This window comes from Ischnura elegans, chromosome 6 (genome assembly GCF_921293095.1).
Source record: "Ischnura elegans chromosome 6, ioIscEleg1.1, whole genome shotgun sequence".
Classification (NCBI taxonomy): domain Eukaryota; kingdom Metazoa; phylum Arthropoda; class Insecta; order Odonata; family Coenagrionidae; genus Ischnura; species Ischnura elegans.
Genome location: NC_060251.1, coordinates 96735877 through 96756248, shown reverse-complemented (window position 1 = coordinate 96756248; position 20372 = coordinate 96735877). Strand labels below are relative to the sequence as shown.

The window sequence follows — 20372 nt, the reverse complement described above, 5'->3', positions numbered from 1 at the left end:
AAAGCACAAGTTTATTTTTAATTAAATTAAGGGGAAAAATAAACATTTTAACTGCATCTGCTTCAATATATATACCTGCCTTCCGCAAAAAAATGTGCTGCCTACTCACTGACACAGTATCTTAATTTGATGGGGATGAAACCATGCAATAGGGTGGTTTCCTACTACTTTTTTATTGCCTAAATCGAAAGATTATTACTCCGGGAGTGCGAATTTCACGCTCTTAGATTTTCGTATGACGATATCTATTTTTCGCGATTAAACGAAAAGTGAAAAATTTCAAGCGCGCGAAAACGCGACGGCTAAGTTTGAATGCTGGGAAAAGTCCGTGTGACGTCGCTCCGGTTCCAGCTGTCGGCGTGTGAGTGACCTTGGGGCGAGGCTTGAGCGCTGATACGACGCAGGCTGCTAGCAGTTAGCTGAGTACCATGCTAGCTGGTAGCGCTTGGCTTAAATAAGGATTATTAATACCTTATCAAACGAAGAAAACTTTCCGACCTTAGCCAGTTTTAATAGGTGATTATTAAGAGATGTTTCCCTGAGATCTGTGCCTATGCATGCATTGGTAATCTCAGACGATGTAAAACTCCTATCTACTCGTATAGCATCTAGGTCCCTCTGACGTCACGTGGAGTGGCATCGCATGGCCTTTTTCCAATCTGGCCTTTTTCAAATGAGAATAAAATTGACCATTGCCATTCGTCTAAACCGGTATTTCTAAAACTAAATAATTTGTATATTATGAATACACTAATGGTGGGTAACGAATCGCATTAATGCCTTTCGTTTTCTTTGATGAAGGAAACTACCCTATTGTTTTCAATAATTCGTTGTGATAGAGCACTATATTTGCAGAACCATCCGAACATTTAACGTTGGACCATTGGCAAACAGTTATTTAGCCCTCGTGTCGACCGAACTTAAAGAAATTTGAATTTTGTCCTCCTAGATCCTTAGTTTGCAATCTACTATGAGACATATCGTAACTCACTACTAGTCACTTGTCCGTGAAAAATTGTAATAGCTTGCAAAGTTTGCTCTTGTTTATGTCGAGTGGAAAAAGTGGAGGAAAGGATGACAATGACTGCAGAGGGAGGTGGAGAAGTTTTGCGGACGACTTGGTTCCAATTACACTTAGGGCCGGTTTTAAAATGTCTAGTTGAACTGGCATCAACGCTATGCGTCGGTTAAGTCCCAAATTTCTGTTGTGACACCCACACCCACGAGTCTCACTTAATTTATGGGGTGGAAAATTGGAAGGTTGGCACATGGCTACATCACGGCACCAATACTAAGGAAACTCACGTTCACGCACACGTTAGGCCGTCGAAATGTTTTCTTCCGGGCCCCGTGGCGAGGTGTTTCGTCTCTTTAGGTTCATAATTGGACTCACCGTTTATTTATAAATAAGACGTGGGTCCGTAGCCGAGTAGGTCTAATATGTGTACGGTAGTTTCGGACCATGCTGACCATAGTAGGTCTAATATGTGTAGTAATGTATTTTATTTTAAGAACGAGAGCCACTAAGCCACTATGTATACGATTGAAAGAGTTCATCGAAGCTTCCGGAATACAATTCCCGGATGTATCTCCAATCGTGCACCCCGACATCCCACCATGGATCATTCCATTTCCCAAAATTTATGATGATTTTATAGGACTCCAGAAAGCATACTCCACTACTTCGGAGTACCGGTGTCATTTTAATGAATTCATCAGCTGCCATAAGGGCAGTTGACTCGTGTATACAGACGGATGCAAGTCGGAAGCTGCCTGTGCCTGCGCAGTGTCCTCGGCATACCACGGCATCATGCAGACGAGACTCAGCCCGTTGTGTAGCATATACACAGCGGAGCTCATCGCCATTAAGAAGGCTTTGGAGATGGTCGCCGACGATTGCAACTCTACCACCATCATATGCACCGACTCAAAGAGCTCGCTGCAATCTATCTCCACTATTTTCCCGATGCACCCTATTGTGCAAGATATTAAAATCGCCCTACACAATATCTGTAAACGAGGACGCAAAGTGTCGTTCCTATGGGTTCCCGGGCACATGGGAATAAGAGGAAATGAAAAGGCAGATGCAGCTGCAAAGGTGGCACTCACGCTGCGGCGCAGGCTTCGACATTGGTAACCTATCAAGACTTACAGACTGCTCTGCGCAGAGAAGTCCTACGGCAGTGGATTTAGGTGTGGACGAACGTAACGAACAACAAACTTAGAATGATCAAATCGGTTACGTCAATGTTGCCCTCTTCTGTTGGGAGGAATCGTAGGGAGGAGGTCATCATTACAAGACTGAGAATCGGTCATTGCGCCCTGACCCATTCCTATCTCTTCACTGAAGAGAAGATCCCACCGCGATGTGGCTATTGTGACTCCCCTCTGACTATGAAGCACCTCCTGACGGAGTGTGATGAGTACTAGCTGACGCGGGACAGGATAGGCGTCAGGGGCAACCTAGAATGTATTCTAGGCGATGACCCTGACCGCCTAAGCCGAGTCATAGAATTCATTAAGAAAACTGGTCTTATAAATTCGATTTGATTGGCTTAACTTTTACATCAATATTCTTAACTGTGCCGCACTAAACTGAAATTATAGTATATGCTTATGTCGCAATTTGGTTGCGCGTGGTGCTATTGACCTTAGCTGTCGACGCACCCGTAACCCCAAACCTACCACTACGGTAGTTGCGGTGAAGTTCTGGGAGGGTTCGAGTCCGAAGTAATCATACCATTTTCATTTTATTAAAAGAGATTCTTAAGATCGACATAATCTATACATATGGCCCAAGAAAAAGTTAATACTGAATTTTTTTAAACGGCTAAAATTATTCAATGAATTAAAATGATCCAAGAAAAAGTTAGCACTGAATTTTTTAAACGACTAAAATTATTAAAATGATGATGAAATACTATTGATAATTATACACTTATGACCGCAATAGATGGGAGCATGTTTCGGCAAACTGATTTCCTTTCACCAATCGAATGCATGGAGTAAATTGCGAAATTCGGGTCAGGGTGATTGAACCCTTGTTTTTGCCGCCCCAGTACACAAGTGCGTTACCATGGATTCCCCAAGCGAATAAACAAGGAAAACTCACGCTGCGAGTGGATGCGTAAAACGCTATCATACTTGCTCGGTGTGGGAGTGAGTCATCGGAAATGGTCATGAAACGGGATTTTACGGCTCTTAGGAATAAATAGTCAGTAATAAATACCTCCCCTCTTTCAAATGAGTTTCAGCCTTGAACGGTTGATCGTATCGTGGTACATTCATGGCAGTCTCAAGTAAACAAAGCGAGAATCCATCAAACCCAATGTCGAAAATATTTTTTTTCCCCTAAAACCCGCCAGTCAAGGAAATTAGGTCATCTCCACGTTCCAAAGTCGCCTTCTCCGCCTATTATGATCGCTTTCTGCCCCATGTGAAGGCTTTTCCAAAGCGTAGATATGATAACAGCGGTCACAGTCTAGTAACGAGAGAAGATGCGCTCTGAAATGCCGTCATACACTTCCGATTGAATTCTGCGCCCGCAGATGTCGTGTTTTCCCCCTCGATTCGACCATGTGCTTGGGGAATCCGTAAGAGTTGGCAGTGCGTGTGCCTGAGGAAGAAAACTCTGCTGGTCGCAGAGACGTCAGTGTAGTTTGGGATCGCTTTGAAGTGCTGACGGACTGGAGTTAGTCTGCGGTAACCTCAGCGTTTACTCTTAGGCGGTAACCATGAGGAGCGAGTGGAGGAAACGGAGCCCGTCTTCCGAGAGGCTGTTGCCAAGGAGATCAGTAACATCAGTCGAGCAAAAAGGTATGGTGAAAGTGACTAGCTCATTTATTGTTCAAACGCTTCGTCCTCTTCGTGTGCTTTATCGTCATAGTCAGGGCCGGCCTTAGGGCGGAGCGACCGGGGCGACCACCCCGGGCCCCGCGTTCGTGAAAAAAAATTAAAATATACGATAGTTTTGAAAACGCAATTTCAACTATTACTGTATTGTTAAGTCCGTGCTAGACAAAACATAATATTATGAAAAAGGAATAATTACGAAGTCTGAATTTGGGAGGGGAACACATACTTAGCCAGAGAGTGGTAGGGATTCAAAATGCTAGAGTTTGTAGATGGGGTATAGAGTTTAATATTTTAAGTGAAGGGCCCCGCACTGAAGGTTCGCCCCTAGCCCCGCACCTGCTAGGGCCGGCCCTGGTCATAGTGATGCAAGGATTGTTAAAATATCCCTCAGAAACCCGTAAAACTCACAATTTTGAACCGTTCATCTTAAAATTCCGCAATTTAATAATCTCGCACCTACCGCTTATCCTGGTGGGTATTCCATACCTCCACACACCCAGGTATTAGTTGCACCTAAACCCCCCCCCCAGCCTTAATTCCTGGATGCACCCCTGCTTCAGTTTAGGGAAGTCGGAAAGATGTTGTTTCGAAGATCTACTTCGCGCAGAAATTCTTTTTGGGTTGTCAAGCGGGCGAATACCAATATGTTAGGCGAGTTAGAATGGTAATCATCGTAGGAGTGTAGAAGAGTGTATAGGCTAAATTTACTCAGTAAATTCTCAGAAGATTTTTACCAGACGACGTGGAACATACCCTCCGTTTGCCGTCCCAGTATGGTAGACTACGAGAAAAAATAAAGAAATGTAATGCGAATCAAATTTAAAATTTCATTCTTTCCTCGTGTTAAGGCCTGGTTACACGGTACATTGACACGTACAAGTTAATGTACGTTTGCGTGAATGATTTTGGTGGACCGGAACAGAACATGTACGAATGCATGAACCAAATTAGAACAGGTTCTATTATCCGTTCAAGCATTCGCATAAGTTGGGTGGTTACACGGTGCATTTCGGCGTTCATTCTCGCATTCATACATTTAGACATTAACCCGTACGTGTAAATGTATCGTGTAGCCAGGCCTTTATTAAGGATAGTAACGGTGTCCTGATTAATATAATTAGTGGCTTCACCCGCTAGGACGACATTGCATATTCTTATTTTTCTCTTGTTTAATCCTTGCTTGGGTGTGCTATAAGGAATTACAAACTTGGCAACTTTTGCCTCTGGATGAATGTGGACGCATATTTTGTTTTTATGCGTAATATTTTTAAGACCGAGTAGTGTGCATGTAGAGGTCCTCTTTGCGTGCTAGTGATTGATCACCCCCTGCCAAACACCCTGGATTTTAGACGAGTGTTTCGTCGCGAAAAAAGTATAATATACGACCAGTCTTAAGTGAGTATTGGAGGATTATTCGTTATTGGAGGATTATTCGTTATAGAATATACCAACAATGCAGCAATGTATATAATTTTAAATTTAAATAACTAAAATGTGTCGGCGAAGTAACTTTTTTCGGTTAAACCGTAAAAATTATTTCATCCCGTCAAGGCAATACCTCACTTCGAACTCGTGCATGGTGTTAGCAAACATGCAAACATAACGATTCAGAGTGCTTCGTGAATAAAGGATAGACTCTTGTCAACATTTTCCTGTTTCACAAACGAAAAAATATTACAATTGAGAAAATACTGAACTTATTAAATTTGAGAATTTGATAAATGTTGAAGGGTCTTTTCAATCATCATCATTCTTCAATATCCCTAAGATTGGTTTGACGCAAGTCTCCGTTCCTCTCTCATATCGGCTAGCCTTTTCTTGTCGACGTATTTCTTTTCTTTTACATCCTTGATAACCTGTCTTATGTGACTCATTTGAGGCCGTCCCTTGCCCTTCTTCCCTTCCGCCTGTCCTTCTACTATTGTTTTTATCAGGCCTTCATGTCTCATTATGTGGCCAACTAAGTTGTCCCGTCTTCTGCTTAAGGTTTTTAGAAGACTTCTCTTTCCTTCCACCCTTCTTAGCACTTCCTCGTTACTTACACGGTCGATCCATTTTATCTTCATAATTCCTCGGATGCACCACATTTCGAATTTCCCTTCTTTACTTCACCTTTCACCGTCCAAGTATCTCTTCGATTGCTAAAAATCCTCCATTTGTCGCATCTGATTAAATTACTTTCAAAAAATTTACTTTTCCACATTATTTCCTATGCCTGTATTATCCTGTGGTCTCTCATTGTCAATCTCACAATCTCTCCCTTTGAGCCTCCCTTAGGCTTAACATCCCCAAGAGTATTATGAAGAAATTGACAGACATAATGTTTTTTTACGTTTAATGAAAGTATGAAGATCGATGGGTATTCAAGCAAAGTTCAGATGTTTTCCGTAGCCTATAAAGATCTAAATACAACAATTGAAAAGGTGCCATCTTAAGGGAACGTGGCGACGTCGACGCGTCGGAAATAGGGTAGTTTCCTTCATCAAAGAAAACGAAAGGCATTGATTGCGATTCGTTACCCACCATTAGTGTATTTATAATACACAAATTATTTGGTTTTAGAAATCCCAGTTTAGACGAATGGCAATGGTCACTTTTAACCACATTTGAAAAAGGCCAGATTGGCGTCCATGCGATGCCACACCACGTGACGCCACAGGGACCTAGTTTCTATAGGTGTGAATAGGAGTTTGACATCGTCTGAGACTACTAATACATGCATGAGGCACAGAGCTCAGGGAAGCATCTCATAATAATCACCTATTAAAACAGCCTAAGGTCGGAAAGTTTTCTTTGTTTGATACGGTATTAATAATCATTGAATAAGCCAAGCGCTATACATAAAACGAAGGAAACTTTCCGATCTTAGGAAATTTAAACAGGTGATTATTAAGAAACAGGTGATTATTAACATTCGCCTAAACTGGGATTTCTAAAACCAAATAATTTGTATATTATGAATACACTAATGGTGGGTAACGGATCGCAATCAATGCCTTTCGTTTTCTTTGATGAAGGAAACTACTCTATTAGGTGGTACGACGACTCTACTTCGTAGTTGCAGGGGCTGCTAGTAAGTGGGGGAAGGAGGAAAAATTAGAAACCCATTCGAACTCGGGTGGGGACAAGTATTTTGAAAGGACTAATGTGGTTCCATCTCATCTTGGGGTCACGGGCAAATCTCTCGCCACCAAGGTTGACCTCTCCACCACATGTGAGCAGATAAGGCTTCGAGGGTTCCGAGGGAAGGCGACCTTGTCCTTGGCCGAGTATTCGCCCGCCCATTCCATCCATGCATTCGCAGCCGTACCTCGGAAATTGGAGATTGGTATTTTTTTGCAGTCTTCGAAAACAGTGTCGTGAACAATAATATAAATATAAAGGATAAAAATTTATAAAAATATTCCCCTGTTGGCCTCTAGTAGAGGCTGATTAAGATCGCCTGTGATCTAGAAGTGGCCTGCCGTAATTCAGAGATTTTAGCGATAGCGTAAACTTTACCGATTCTACATCCTGCTCAGAAATTCATCGCCTAATGATGGCTCCATCTCTTTGCTAATTTATACCAAAATTTAATACTCCGATTACTTCGACTTCACTTTCGCATCGATTTCTTTTCGTTTTAACCACATTTTTTATACACGAATTTTTCATCTTTTAGGAGCGTAAAATAATATTCTAATATTTTTTCTTGGTTATAAACGTGGATTTATAATTTTAATGATTAATAATTGAATAAATTTCGGCAATCTACAAGAAGTGTTATTTTTAATTACAATTTAAATGGACAATTCTGTGAGATAAATAGGTTAATCAATGGCCAATCACCCCTCCCCCCAATATAACAGTTCTGATACCTCATAAACTATTTATTAGTAGTACTGCTACTTAAAACGTTGTGTCGTTAACCATGTACATTATGCACAGAAATAACCACAGAAAAGTACGCGGTTATTTCAAGTACCTATAACAGTTAACACGAAAGAAATCTATGTGTGAATAGATGAAACATTTATCTAATAAAACGCACCATAGTCGATTGAAATTATTCACGCAGAGGAAATGAACTTATTCTTCCTTGTTGAGAGGGCCGATTAAGCGGTCACAGCGGCGCGGGCGGAAGCCACGGCAGTAACGGAAACAGAAAAAACTCAAGGGAGGAGGGGTGCAAAAGACAACTTGAGCTACCTTTACCTTGATCGTAAAGAAAAATTATCAAATCACATGCAAAGTTTTAAAAACTTTTATTTAAACTGTTTATACAGATTTACTAGGCAATGCGATCTTATGATATAAAGTAGTTGCAATTGTTTTTCTGCAATGTTAGACAATGTGGACGGCCCCGCAAGGGGGGGAGGCGCCCCCCTCACCTTACCTCTGTATCCGCCAATGAGCGACGGCGTCTTGTGTTTCGGCATACAATAGTAAGTGTATAGATCACTTGCTTGGAAAAATCTTAAATATAAATTGGGGTTTAATATTCTTGTCTCTTTACGGCATTGACTGAAAATTTCACTAAAAGAAATCAGAGGTATGAAAGTTTGAAATCATTTTCCATAAGGGCTATGAACCTGATCACAAAAATGTGTCGGAAAACAGTAAATTGTTAAAATTGCTCTATGAAATATGGAATATTCCAACTCTTCCCCACAATTGGAGTCGTCGTGTTTCGATTTTGTGGTCTCTTGAAACCACCAAAAATGCTCCCTTTAGGTAAACTATTTATTTCTCACATTACAGCTAACGGCGGCTACACGAACGTATCCATAGGAATCTTCCAATATGGGATTATGAGACTGACAATGAGAGACCTGAGGATGAATAATACAGGCATAGGAAATGTGGAAAAGTAAATATTTTGAATGTATTAATTTTCGTTTTAACTACCAAACTAAGACCCCACCTGATCGCGCATAAGGGCATTATTATCTATATTAAATATTTAAAACAAGATATCACACTTGTCTCTTTTGAATGCGGAACTTTATCATTACTTTAAAAATAAGTAAAACATATCCTAAGCTATTTAAAAAACGACTAACTTCGTCTTTTTCCGGATTTCCTGTCGTGCAACAAATTTGCACGAATCAAGAGTATGAGGTTACGGGATGCTAAGTCAATTTTATGCTGAAAATCAATTTATAATATGCAATGTAAGATATTGGTAAATGGGGGGAAAAATTTCATCAGCAGTGTTTCAATAATTCTCTCACGAAAAACAAGCCAATTATGTTGTGTCCCATATTCGGAGACCTTGAAGATATCGCCGAAGACCTTGCCTCATTTCGCAGTTTTTGTGGACATCGAAAATATCGCGCTATCGCCATCGCGTGTCATGGATGACCGCTGACCTAATCTTGAATTTGAATACCAGTTCGTTTGGTCAGTGCATTATTTTTGGAAGGGAAGAGTGTGTTTAGAGGCATGGTCCTTGAATAAGTGGTATCACGAAGTAGGACATGATTTCATGGCAGTGAAAGAGAAATGGGCTGTTGTCTATAGAATTAATTAGACTTGGGAAATAATGAGGTGCTGAGCATATTTATGCACTAGATTACTAATTGAGCGATCATTTTTTCTAATTACCTTTTATTAAAAAGATGCAACCAAGCAAATAAACTACAATTTAAATGAGTTTAATAGAGCTTCGCTGATAGATACGTATGCCATGGAATTGAAGAGCTAAAGAAAAGAACTAAAACACTTATATTGAATAGTTATTATTGTGGTATAAACTTAATATCAATGAAGTCTATAAACAATGATTACTATAGGATAATTATTTTCAACCATTCCACTAAACCTAAGCGCCCAGTACAGGCGAGAAATGAACTCTTTATTCTTTCAATAATCTTTGAGACCTGATAATTATAAATAATTATTCATTAAAGCAAATTTATGAACATAAAATTTGGTCAGAGTTAAATTAAAATTATAGCCCCTAACTTACAAATATAATTCGAACTAGCATAGTCAATAGTCACCTCGTACAAGCTTGGCTAACGCGTGTTGCTAACCTTAAAAAAAAACATAAAATGAAACAACAAAATATTGCTAACTCTGTTTACATATCATTGATTTTGACAGTTTCTTTTGTATCTCAGCCGATTTTGGTAAATTTTATGGGTGGAGTTTTTGTTATATTGCCTATTCTGTTTGTGCAAAAATATCTCTTTTCATCATCTGTGGTAGGTAATATCAGATAAAAAGCAACAATTTTGGAGTTATTTAGAAAACTTTTCCATTAGCATGTGATATAAATATATATATATCAAGGTAATTTTTGCTCCTGTAGCATTATTAATGGCTAAAAAATCTCCAAATTGACACAGTTCAGTGTTTTTTAAACAATATTGAAATTCATATTGACGCTAAACTTAAAATTCTGATGAATAAAAAGTGAAAATAACTAGGCATCACTCAAAAAGTAAACATTCTAATCTAATTACTGTGCAAATTATAGACAGTTGAAAATTGACAATTTTCCAAATCAAAGTTTTATATAACAAACAAATCACCAAAAAAGTTACGTTAGGGGTTTTTCTTAAAGCTCATCTTTATAGCAGATAATTAAGAAAATTAAAAGGTGCCAATTTGTAAATCACTCTCGTAGGGCTATAACTCAGATATTTTTAGACGTATCCCCAACGCTGATGCCGCACTTTTCTTACGGGGGCTGCATGTATTTTGAATAGAATGCCCCTGCATAGGAAGCCATGTCATTATAAGTCAACAATCCTAACCATGATAAAAAGAAGAACACAATGGTAATTTCCACACTTTTAATGTCACAACCTAGCAACTGACCATGGTTTCAACACGTGTCATTTTCAAGGTACGGCCCCGAAAGCACCTTGAAAATGACACTTACGTGTTGAAACCATGGTCGGTTGCTAGGTTGTGGCATTAAAAGTGTGGAAATTACCATTGTGTTCTTCTTTTTATCATGGATATAAAGAACTTCCACAAAATCGAGCCGGATACGATTTTATACAACAATCCTAAGATTGGTTTGACGCAGCTCCCCATTCCTCTTTCTATCCTCTAGCCTTTTCATAGCGACGTATTTCTTCCCTATTACATCCTTTACAACCTGTCCAATGACACTCATTCGGGGCCGTCCCTTGCCCTTCTTCCCTTACACCTCGATACCTCTGCTGCACAAACGCTCAACAATCGCGCACTGATTCAAATCTTCTCATCTAGTAGCCCTTATAGTACTAGATGAGCGGATTTGATTCGGTGGGCGATTGTTGAGCGTTTGTGCAGTGGAGGTATCGACCTGTCCTCCTACGATTGTTTTCATCTGGCCGTCATGTCTCATTATGTGACCAAACAAGTTGTCCCGTCTTCTCCGTAAAGTTTTTAGGAGACTTCTCTTTTCTCCCACTCTTCTTAGCACTTCCTCCTTACTTACACGGTCATTTTATCTTTATCCTTCTTCGGTAGCACCACAATAGGGTAGTTTCCTTCATCAAAGAAAACGAAAGGCATTGATTGCGATTCGTTAACCACCATTAGTGTATTCATAATATACAAATTATTTGGTTTCAGAAATCCCAGTTTAGACAAATGGCAATGGTGAATTTTAACCGCATTTGAAAAAGGCCAGATTGGCGCCCATGCGATGCCACTCCACGTGACGCCACAGGGACCTAGTTTCTATACGAGTAGATAGGAGATACATCGTTGGAGATAGGTATTTTACATCGTCTGAGATTACCAATGCATGCATGAGGCACAGAGCTCAGGGAAACACCTCTCAATAATCACCTATTATAATTGCCTATGGTCGGAAAGTTTTCTTCATTTGATAAGGTATTAATAATCCTTATTTAAGCCAAGCGCTACCACCTAGAATGGTACTCAGCTACCTGCTAGTCCTGCGTCGTATCAGCGCTCAGGGCCTCACCCCAAGGTCACCTCACTTGCGGCGGGAAGCAGAACGACGTCACGCGGAGTTTTTTCCGGCATTCATACTTACCCGTCGCGTTTTCGGGCGTTGGAAAACGTTCACTTTTCATTTAAGCGCGAAAAATAGATATCGTCATTTAATAATATAAAAGCGTGAAATGCGTACTCCAGGAGTAATATTCTTTCCATATAGGCAATAAAAAATTATAGGAAACCACCCTATTCGAATGCTTCCACAATTGATCTCTAAACACTTCTCTACGTCCAAGCTTCGCTCCCGTGGAGAAACGTACTCCATATGTAGCATCTGATGAATTGATTCCTCAGTTATAAACTTTTATTTTCTGCCGTAATTAGATTCTTCTTTTTGTAGAAATCCATCAACGGCTATGCTGTTCTACCGACTATCTCCCTCTTGCTTCGCCCAATGTTTGTTAATCGACTTCCTAAATAATTTAAAAAAAGGTTCCGAATAATAACTGCAGAACACAAGGAGCGGGGTTTGCGATATCCAATGATAAAGGTGAACACCACGAATATAAGGTTAACGCTTTCCAGCTCTATTTTGGCCTCCTAGCCATGGCAACACATTCTCTGTACAGAATACCGAAACTGTTGCAATTGAGCATTGGAATGCACCATTTAAAACCTATGTGTTTCTGATATACGATTTCAATCATTAGGATCAAAAAATTACTTCACTTGAGCAAGACAAAATTTCTGAAGCCTATGAAATGGGATTGCATCCTTCAAATTGCAGACTGTGGAGTTACAAAAATCTGTAAGAAAACGCATTAAAAATCATTATCATAAGGAAACATTGCGAATAATGGTTTGACGCACCTCAGCCATAATAAATTGTTAATGGTACATGTAGATCTTATCATTTCTAATCCGAGTCAAGCTACCCCGGAGGTAAACTATCGCAGGTGTTATGTTGTACGTGGAAAAAACGATATCCAAAATATATCCTTTCCACGGTCTATATCCTGTGCAGTTGGGGTAATACGTCATCACAGTTACATTCTAATCTCTCCAAATAAATTGTCGTGAAATAATTTATTTAATCACTCTAACCTCGAAACAACGTGTCCCGACAGACTGACGAATTCACTCACTCGTTGACATACTGCCCAAAGTATTGAAGATACGGCCACGAAAATTTCGGGATACATTTCTTGTACCACGAACGGCCGCACTAAGAAAGGATTTCTGCGATGAACATTTTTTTTTAGTAGTTTTCAACCTTACGTTAAATTTTTCCTGTCACAATAATAGCATTGAATTTCGTTAGGGCCTTTTTTTCGTATGCTTTTTTAAATTATTTTCAACGACCGGTCGAGCGAGAGGCATGCTTCTTCACCTTAAGAGCTGTCCTAAGTTGTTCGCTGCCATTACCTCGGTGAATGAAAGAATGAGTGAGCCTCGTATGTGACCTCCAGACAACCTGTTATTCCTCAGAATGTCTTTTTTTCGCATTCATCCGGCCACACCTTGAATATGCACTGAGCATATGCAATACGGCGTAGAAAGATTGAATCCGTTAACTAAATAATGCAAATGAAAGTCGTGCGATTCGTCAAAAACTGCTACGAACTTACAAGGACTTTGACGGATGCTAAAATATAAGGCTGGGAGCCGCTAGAGGCTCGGAGACAGCGTGTTCTCCTTGGATAGCTTGAGAAATTGAGAATTTTCTACACAGAATTTTTCGGTGCAACACGGAGAATATCATGTTAGGACCCCACCATATTTCCAGGTCCAACGGAAACGATAGTTTATGGGGTGCATTTTTCCGAATTGATTGATGTAGGAATTCGATTTCCTCCGAAAAATAAAGGACTTTTTTAAATGCTAGGCGGTGTCTTTCTAGATAAATTCTGAAATGTGCCGACGCGATGTGCGACGTACAAATGATCAATCAGTTTACCCAGTAATCAACTGTCGTTGTGTACCAGCCGAGGACTTCACCCAGTGGCCAAGCCTCGCTCGTTTCGGTTCGAGATTTATGTATCTACATCTACATCTACCTAGTACCCTGCGAGCCACCTCTGGGGTGTTTGGCAGGGGTGATCAATCACCAGCAAGCAGCATGCAATTGGACTACCACATGCACACCACACGGTCCAAAAACCGTCACTCATACTAACAAATTATACTACCACATGCTGTTAAGGCCGTTTTACATGGTACATGGAATTGCGCAATCTGACGTACGTGCGAAGGCGCAATCAAAATTGCGTCGTGTAAAGCGATGAATTGCTAGAACACATGCGAGAATGCGTGGATGCGAGACGGCAAAATAGCCCCTATTCTAATTTCGTTCATGCATTCGCGCAATTCCACGCCATTTTAGAAATTAATGCAGCTCTAACCTGCGCAATACCGTGCCCCGTGTAAAACGGCCTTTAGAAATAATAATGAAATTCGGAAACATGCATTAAAGTATACATAAGTTAGTAGGCTACACTACAAGTCATCTAATCTATTTGTGAGTTCTATCGCTGCCGTTAAAATCTCTTATTGATCGTGGAAAAAAGACATTCCAAATCTGACTGTTCTACATTCTATCTCTCTTATTTTATTTATATGATCTGATCTTCCGTAGTATGTTGGCGTCCGTAAGATATGGCTAACGTCGTTAGAAAAGACACAGCTCTTGAATTTATCTAAAAGGTTTAATCTATTTTTCTATTCACGGTCTATCAAAGATTCCCATCCGAGTTTATCTAAGAGGTCACTTTCACTAACAAGGCTATCGTAACGATTTTTCACGTACCTGGCAGCTCTTCTTTGCACGTGTTCTCTGTTTTTAAGCCTATTTCATCAGGGTCCCAAACACTGGCAGCGTATTCTAAATGGGGTCTAACGAGGGAGAAGTAGCTAATTTCTCTCACTTTGTCGTCGCATTTTCCTAATATTCTTTTAACAAAACTCAATTTACGATTGGCTTGACCTGTTATTTCCTGAATATACGATAGATCATTACTGACTCTAACTCCTAGATATTTCACGGATTCAGCAGTCTCTAATTGGGTACCCCGAATGATATAGCAACAGATACGGCGTTCCCCAAGAGTTCAACGTTGGAGAGTTATTAGGTTTATTTTTAACAGTCTCATTCCATTTTTGTACGAGAGACTGTTTGGGTCATTCCAAATCTCGTTGATTGCCAATCTAATCTGATTATCCGACGCTTCCTTATAACACGTGTCGTATGTAAGATAAAATTCCGATTTAATCCACCGAAAACCAAATATTTTGGTCGAGTGCTGTCTTTTCCTGCTATTATTTCCTCATTAAATACTGCTAGTATTACTAGCAGAAGACCAAACTTTGATCTTGTCATTGTGACTTCTTTCGAGTTAGCTGTCTTAACTGGCACGCACATAATTAGAATATGGGGCAGCTGCCTCCCTTCTACCCGAAATGAGGAAATTTGAAGCAATCCACCACTCACCGATTAGAGCTATCGCAGTACTTCCTATGTCCCTCTTCTAGTACCTACTTTCGTCTTTTTTTTCAAATTCGTAGTATTAAATTCAATATTTTGCACATTAAGTTCTAATACAGAGGGCCTGGGCCATCCGCCAAAAATCGGGATTTTTTTACCGCAAGCAGTCTACCGCCACGCCACACAATGTGCTGTAATCGAAAATAGCTGGACTGCGCCTCCGAAGTGGTGTTTTTGAGTATGTAATTCAAAACTTTGCGCAGTTTTAAATATATTAGTGTATGTTTTGACGCACACCAAATTTCATAGGTTACTTTTTTAAACAAATTACATGGCTTCAAAGTTGAACAAATTTCGCAAAAATTGCCCGCATAGAATGTTTTCGAAATTCAGCATGTTAAAACTTATACCACACAGTTTTATTAGTAATTCAAAAGCAGCAAAAATTTATAATGTTATAAAATGGTTTGTTATTGTTAATTATCATCCACTTTCACGATCTTAATTTTATCATTTTTAGCCGATACGATACAAAATGGCGGGCCCTAATTTTCGTCGAAATTTTGTGTTAATGTAGGATTATAAAAAAGGATCAACGAGTTAACTCGTGATAGTTGCATCCAAATTGAGGCAAACCTTTTAGAGTGTACATCCAAAGAAATCATCTGCGACCGTTCGCAACAAACAAAATAAAATCGATGTTTTTGGTTGCTATGTTATTGGTATTGGAATATCGTGGCGCGGTGTATAGTCTGTACGGTATAGTCGAATTCAAAATTATTGCAACGAATAGAGCGGCGCCATTTTTGTCGCAAACTGAGTTGCAGTATTTTCTGTAGCACCAGTAGGAAGGAAATTTGAACAAAATTTCCATCTTCCGCAATATTGGTACAGCATTAAAAGGAAATGTATTCGGGATATGTTCAATGTTTAATGCCATCTGAATTGTGCAGCTCATGCTAGATAACAAATCCACCTCCAGAACTTCAATTTTCTTTCTCTCCTATATTGGCCAATCTGTCGAAATATATTTTCTTACAATTTGCGCTGTAGCCTTTTTATGAGAGATAACGAACGTAAAATTTATAAAATAACTGCTGCAATATCACTGCAAATAATAATACCTCTGCGGGTTAAAATTCACTTTTATTTAGTGACACTATAAGACTGGTTCGTTCCCGTGCATGAATTAAAAAAAAAGTCGCAACGATAAACAATTGGATCGGTGTGCGTGTTAGCGTAGTGGTGAAGTAGCGGATACTTCACGAAAATGGTGGCACAAAATGGCTGTTTAATATTTCTCTCATCTACAGTAATGCACAAACTCCACTGTTTTCGTCATAAAATTTGTGTGGCAACACTTTCTTTCGTTTTCCGCGGAAATCGTTATTTATCTGCCTCGAAATCTCATTTCATGCAGAACAAGGGAAAAAAAATTACGGTAGTTATTCCTCTGCATGAAGTTCTCGTTTGTGTGACCTGAAATAACGCCTTCTGCGACGATTTCGACTGTCTCTCTCGCTGCCTGCCGCTGTAAAAGACATAAAACGTAGAAATTGCTTGTTTATGACGCTTATTTACCATATTATTGTGCATTTAAATATCTTTGCATTTATTTTCTTTTGGTAAATAGATTTTTTTCTTCCTATTGCCCTAATTGCAGAGAGTTCGCAAAAAACTCATCTAATCTGAGCTTGCATTGTATTGAATCAAAACTGAAGATCTTCTGTGTCGCACCATATCTAAGAAGTTTTCGTAACGAGCGAGGCTTGGCTACCGAGTGAAGTCCTCGGCTGGTACACAACGACACATAACTGCTGGGTAAACTGATCGACGATTTGTGGTTCTCCCGTCGCGTCGGCACATTTCAAAGGCTAATCTCTCCACAGTTTTTTTTCTTTCAACCGGAACTCAAAACAAGCCCGGAACTTATGAGCCATTCGAAACAATCACTGGACCGTAATCACGAGGATGCATAAATCTTGATAAGGTATCCGTAGGGGGGGGGGAGGAATATAATGTCGGTTTAACGCCCGATAATAAGTTTTTCTTCAGTCCCGATGGATATATGGTTAGCAAAGACACGTTCTACTCGAGTGACCACGCTCTCTCTGCACCAGATCTAGTTTGAAGGCAGTTCGTTAGTTCTTGATCTTGCCATGGCAGTGACAATGGACGATGCTAGGAGAATATCCCAAGTGCCGAGACCAAAAGGTAATGAGTGAGCTCAACCTTTATCTTTTCTTAACGATTGCCCTTATCACGTGTAGTTGTAGTTGTCTATTTTAATGACTGACGTGTTTCATAGCAATCTTAAACCTTATCCAATCCGAAAAAGGCGCCATATAAATTTGTTTCAGAGTGGTTTCCTAAGTTCTGGAGATAGGAGAAATTCATTTATCATTGCTTAGCGGTTGTTTCCTTATTTCCCATCAAAACATTAAGCAACTTTTCTCATATATCGCACGCAGTGAGGGTACATGTGTAACTAACTCTGTTAATGAATTTATTTCATAGCAATCTTAAACCTCATCCAATCTGAAAAAGGCGTTCCATCAAATTGCTGTAGTGCAATTTTTATAGCCTTGGACGCAGTAGATTTTGATTAATAGGTACAGAACGGTAATTTCATCAACTCTCATCAAAATTTAAAACAACTTTTCTTAAAGATCGCTCTTATCACGTGTACACATGTAGCCCCCGCCTTTAATGAGAGTATTATATAGCAATCTGAAACCTCAACCAATCCAAAATACGCGTTCCATCTATATGTTCAAGTGCGATTTTAAAGGTCTGGAAGCAGGATAAATGGACCTGTCAGTTCCCAAGCTCAGTTCCACGTATGTTACCTCATTGTCTTCTATTCACAGGCGTACTGAATCCATTATGTGATTCAGAAAGAGGCTAAAAAATGTAAAAAAAATGCTGTACCACTAAGTTTACATTATTGTATGTAATTTGTTCACAAAACTATCACCTATAGGTAACGTCTGTAAAATTTCCTCAATTGCTATGCATTGAATTCCGATTCATACAGACACATCGATTGTTTAAGTGAATGCATAATATTTACATCAGTTTTAGAGCTCTGATTCCGAGGATAAAGGACTAGTTTCCATTTTTTTCGTGCATTTTCTTGTAGCCATACATACTGAACACTAGGGTGTTCAGATCAATATCCGTGTGCAGTACAGAACACGGGTGGAACTCGATGGTAGCCACTTCCTCGTGGTGAGTTCTGGGTAGTTTCTTCACGAAACTAGCAGAGAGCTACTTAGTGAAATGCTTGGTGTTCAGGTTCTCTTCTTTCTCAGCCTTGGCTGAATGTCTTATTGAAAATAGCTCCACAGGTACGTTATTCGTCATTATGATTGATGTTATTTTTAAAATAATGTACATTATTACTACTTTTTGTGGGATTATTCACTACCATATGATGCCTTATTTGCTAATAAATTAAATTCAACCGAAATAAATATTATTTTACCTGCGATTTAGCCTCCAAAATGGAATTTTAGAAACCTAGGCAAAAATGAGTTGTGCCGTGCGGGTGGTCTATACTCTAATTTTGTTGTTAATTCATAGACATTGTTTGAACCATAGATTTTGTCAACCAAACTTCAAATTTCATTTTTATAAACTATAAACATGTATCGACTCTTCAATATTATCCATTATCCCATATTTTCATAAAAGTCTTCATAGCCGTTTGATTCTGAAATCAGCCTGATTTTGCGTAAAATTTTAAACTTTTAGAGCTCGGGTGGCAGTGGTTAATATCATCCGATTTGAAAAAAATTTTGCGTGCGAGATCCTTATATCATTTTGCAACTTTCCCGCACAGGGTAAATTTGATCAGGAAAAAAACCTTTTTTTCGGCCCACCCTACTGAACGCGCCCAAGGGGGTCCGTTTACGTCGCATGCATCGAATATAGGATCCAGGGTGAGACCAAGCCGCCGAAAAGTATCCAGTTCTTCCTTGGAATGACGAGACTGAATTAACTTCAGCGTACGATAAATTCTTCCTCTCGCACCTCCATTCGTCTATTGAAATGCCGGTAAAATTTAATCTTAACTAAATGAATTTATCAGTGAGGGCCTGCCTTAACTTCCTCACTATTGACTTGGTCGATATCATTCTCACTTTCGTTTGGGTGGAGGAACTGCATTTGAATGTTACTAGGATAAAGGTCTGAATATAATTTAACGGATAAGAATGAAATTCACGAGGTCATGAAAGGATTATAATTTGCTCTTGCGTGAAACTACGATCGAACGGTTTCATCTGGCGAGATTAAGAAAAGAATTCCCTCGTCTTCCTTCAAGCTTGAACTACCTGGTTTTGTGCCCGAAATGTACTCGCTCATTTCCACTGACGTAATGGAAAAATTAGCAGTGCCGGAACGCACTTTACTTAGGAATTTTTTCAGAAGTGAAATATTACTCTGTGTGTTTGTTACAAGTCATTATTTACATTTTATTGCATTTTTTGTTTTGGTTACGAATGTTTGTATTAGAAAATTTGAGGCAACAAATTGATAAAAGTGTCATTTGACTACTGTGTCTTTTGTTAACCAGTGCCCGAACGGCGTTTCGACACCACTGCTCATTTCGCGATACAATCAGAAGGGCGGTTTTAATTGATAATGGTACATCTATATCTACGTATTACTCCGCAAACCGCCTCAATAGGCGTGTGGAGGGGGCTGTTAGGACTCTAGCCGTTAACAATTAAAAATTCTGCCCAGCATTTATTAAAGTCTTTATTTTTCGGGGGAAAAACGAATTCCCGTACCTATCTGTTAGGCAAAATATATCTCTTAATTTATCAATTGTCGGATCTGGAAACAAAGTGAGGTTTTAATAGGATGTTCTCCGTGTCGCTCTGAAAGATATCTATTCTTAATTCCTCAAGCAATCTAAGCCTATCGCGTAGCCTCCAAGTTTCTTTAAGCTCCCAGCCTAATTTGTTTAGCATCTGTGTAAAGCTTTCTATACGCTTTATATCTGAAGAAATTAGGATTCGTCAAGCGTATTGTGGGAAGATTTTCGGAGGAGAAAGCAAAAGAAAGGTGCTAATTCACACTCGTCCGACCGCACCTTCAATATGCAGCGAGCGTATGGGATCCGGTGCAGAAAGGCTTAATC

At 39.5% G+C, this 20372-nt stretch overlaps 1 protein-coding gene across 2 annotated transcripts in view; it reads left to right on the top strand.

Annotated features, from left to right (window-relative positions):
* Positions 1-3487: 3487 nt before the first annotated feature.
* The window catches only part of LOC124161225 (sialin-like), a 39877-nt gene continuing 22992 nt past the window's right edge, over positions 3488-20372 (top strand). Inside the window, exon 1 of one of the 2 annotated variants that reach the window (XM_046537491.1) lies at positions 3488-3816. In XM_046537491.1, the coding sequence (XP_046393447.1) occupies positions 3735-3816 (82 nt within the window). In that variant the 5' untranslated portion in view covers positions 3488-3734. Of the gene's footprint in view, positions 3817-17319; positions 17438-20372 lie in introns of those variants that run through there. The other variant, XM_046537492.1, reaches the window with a different exon arrangement.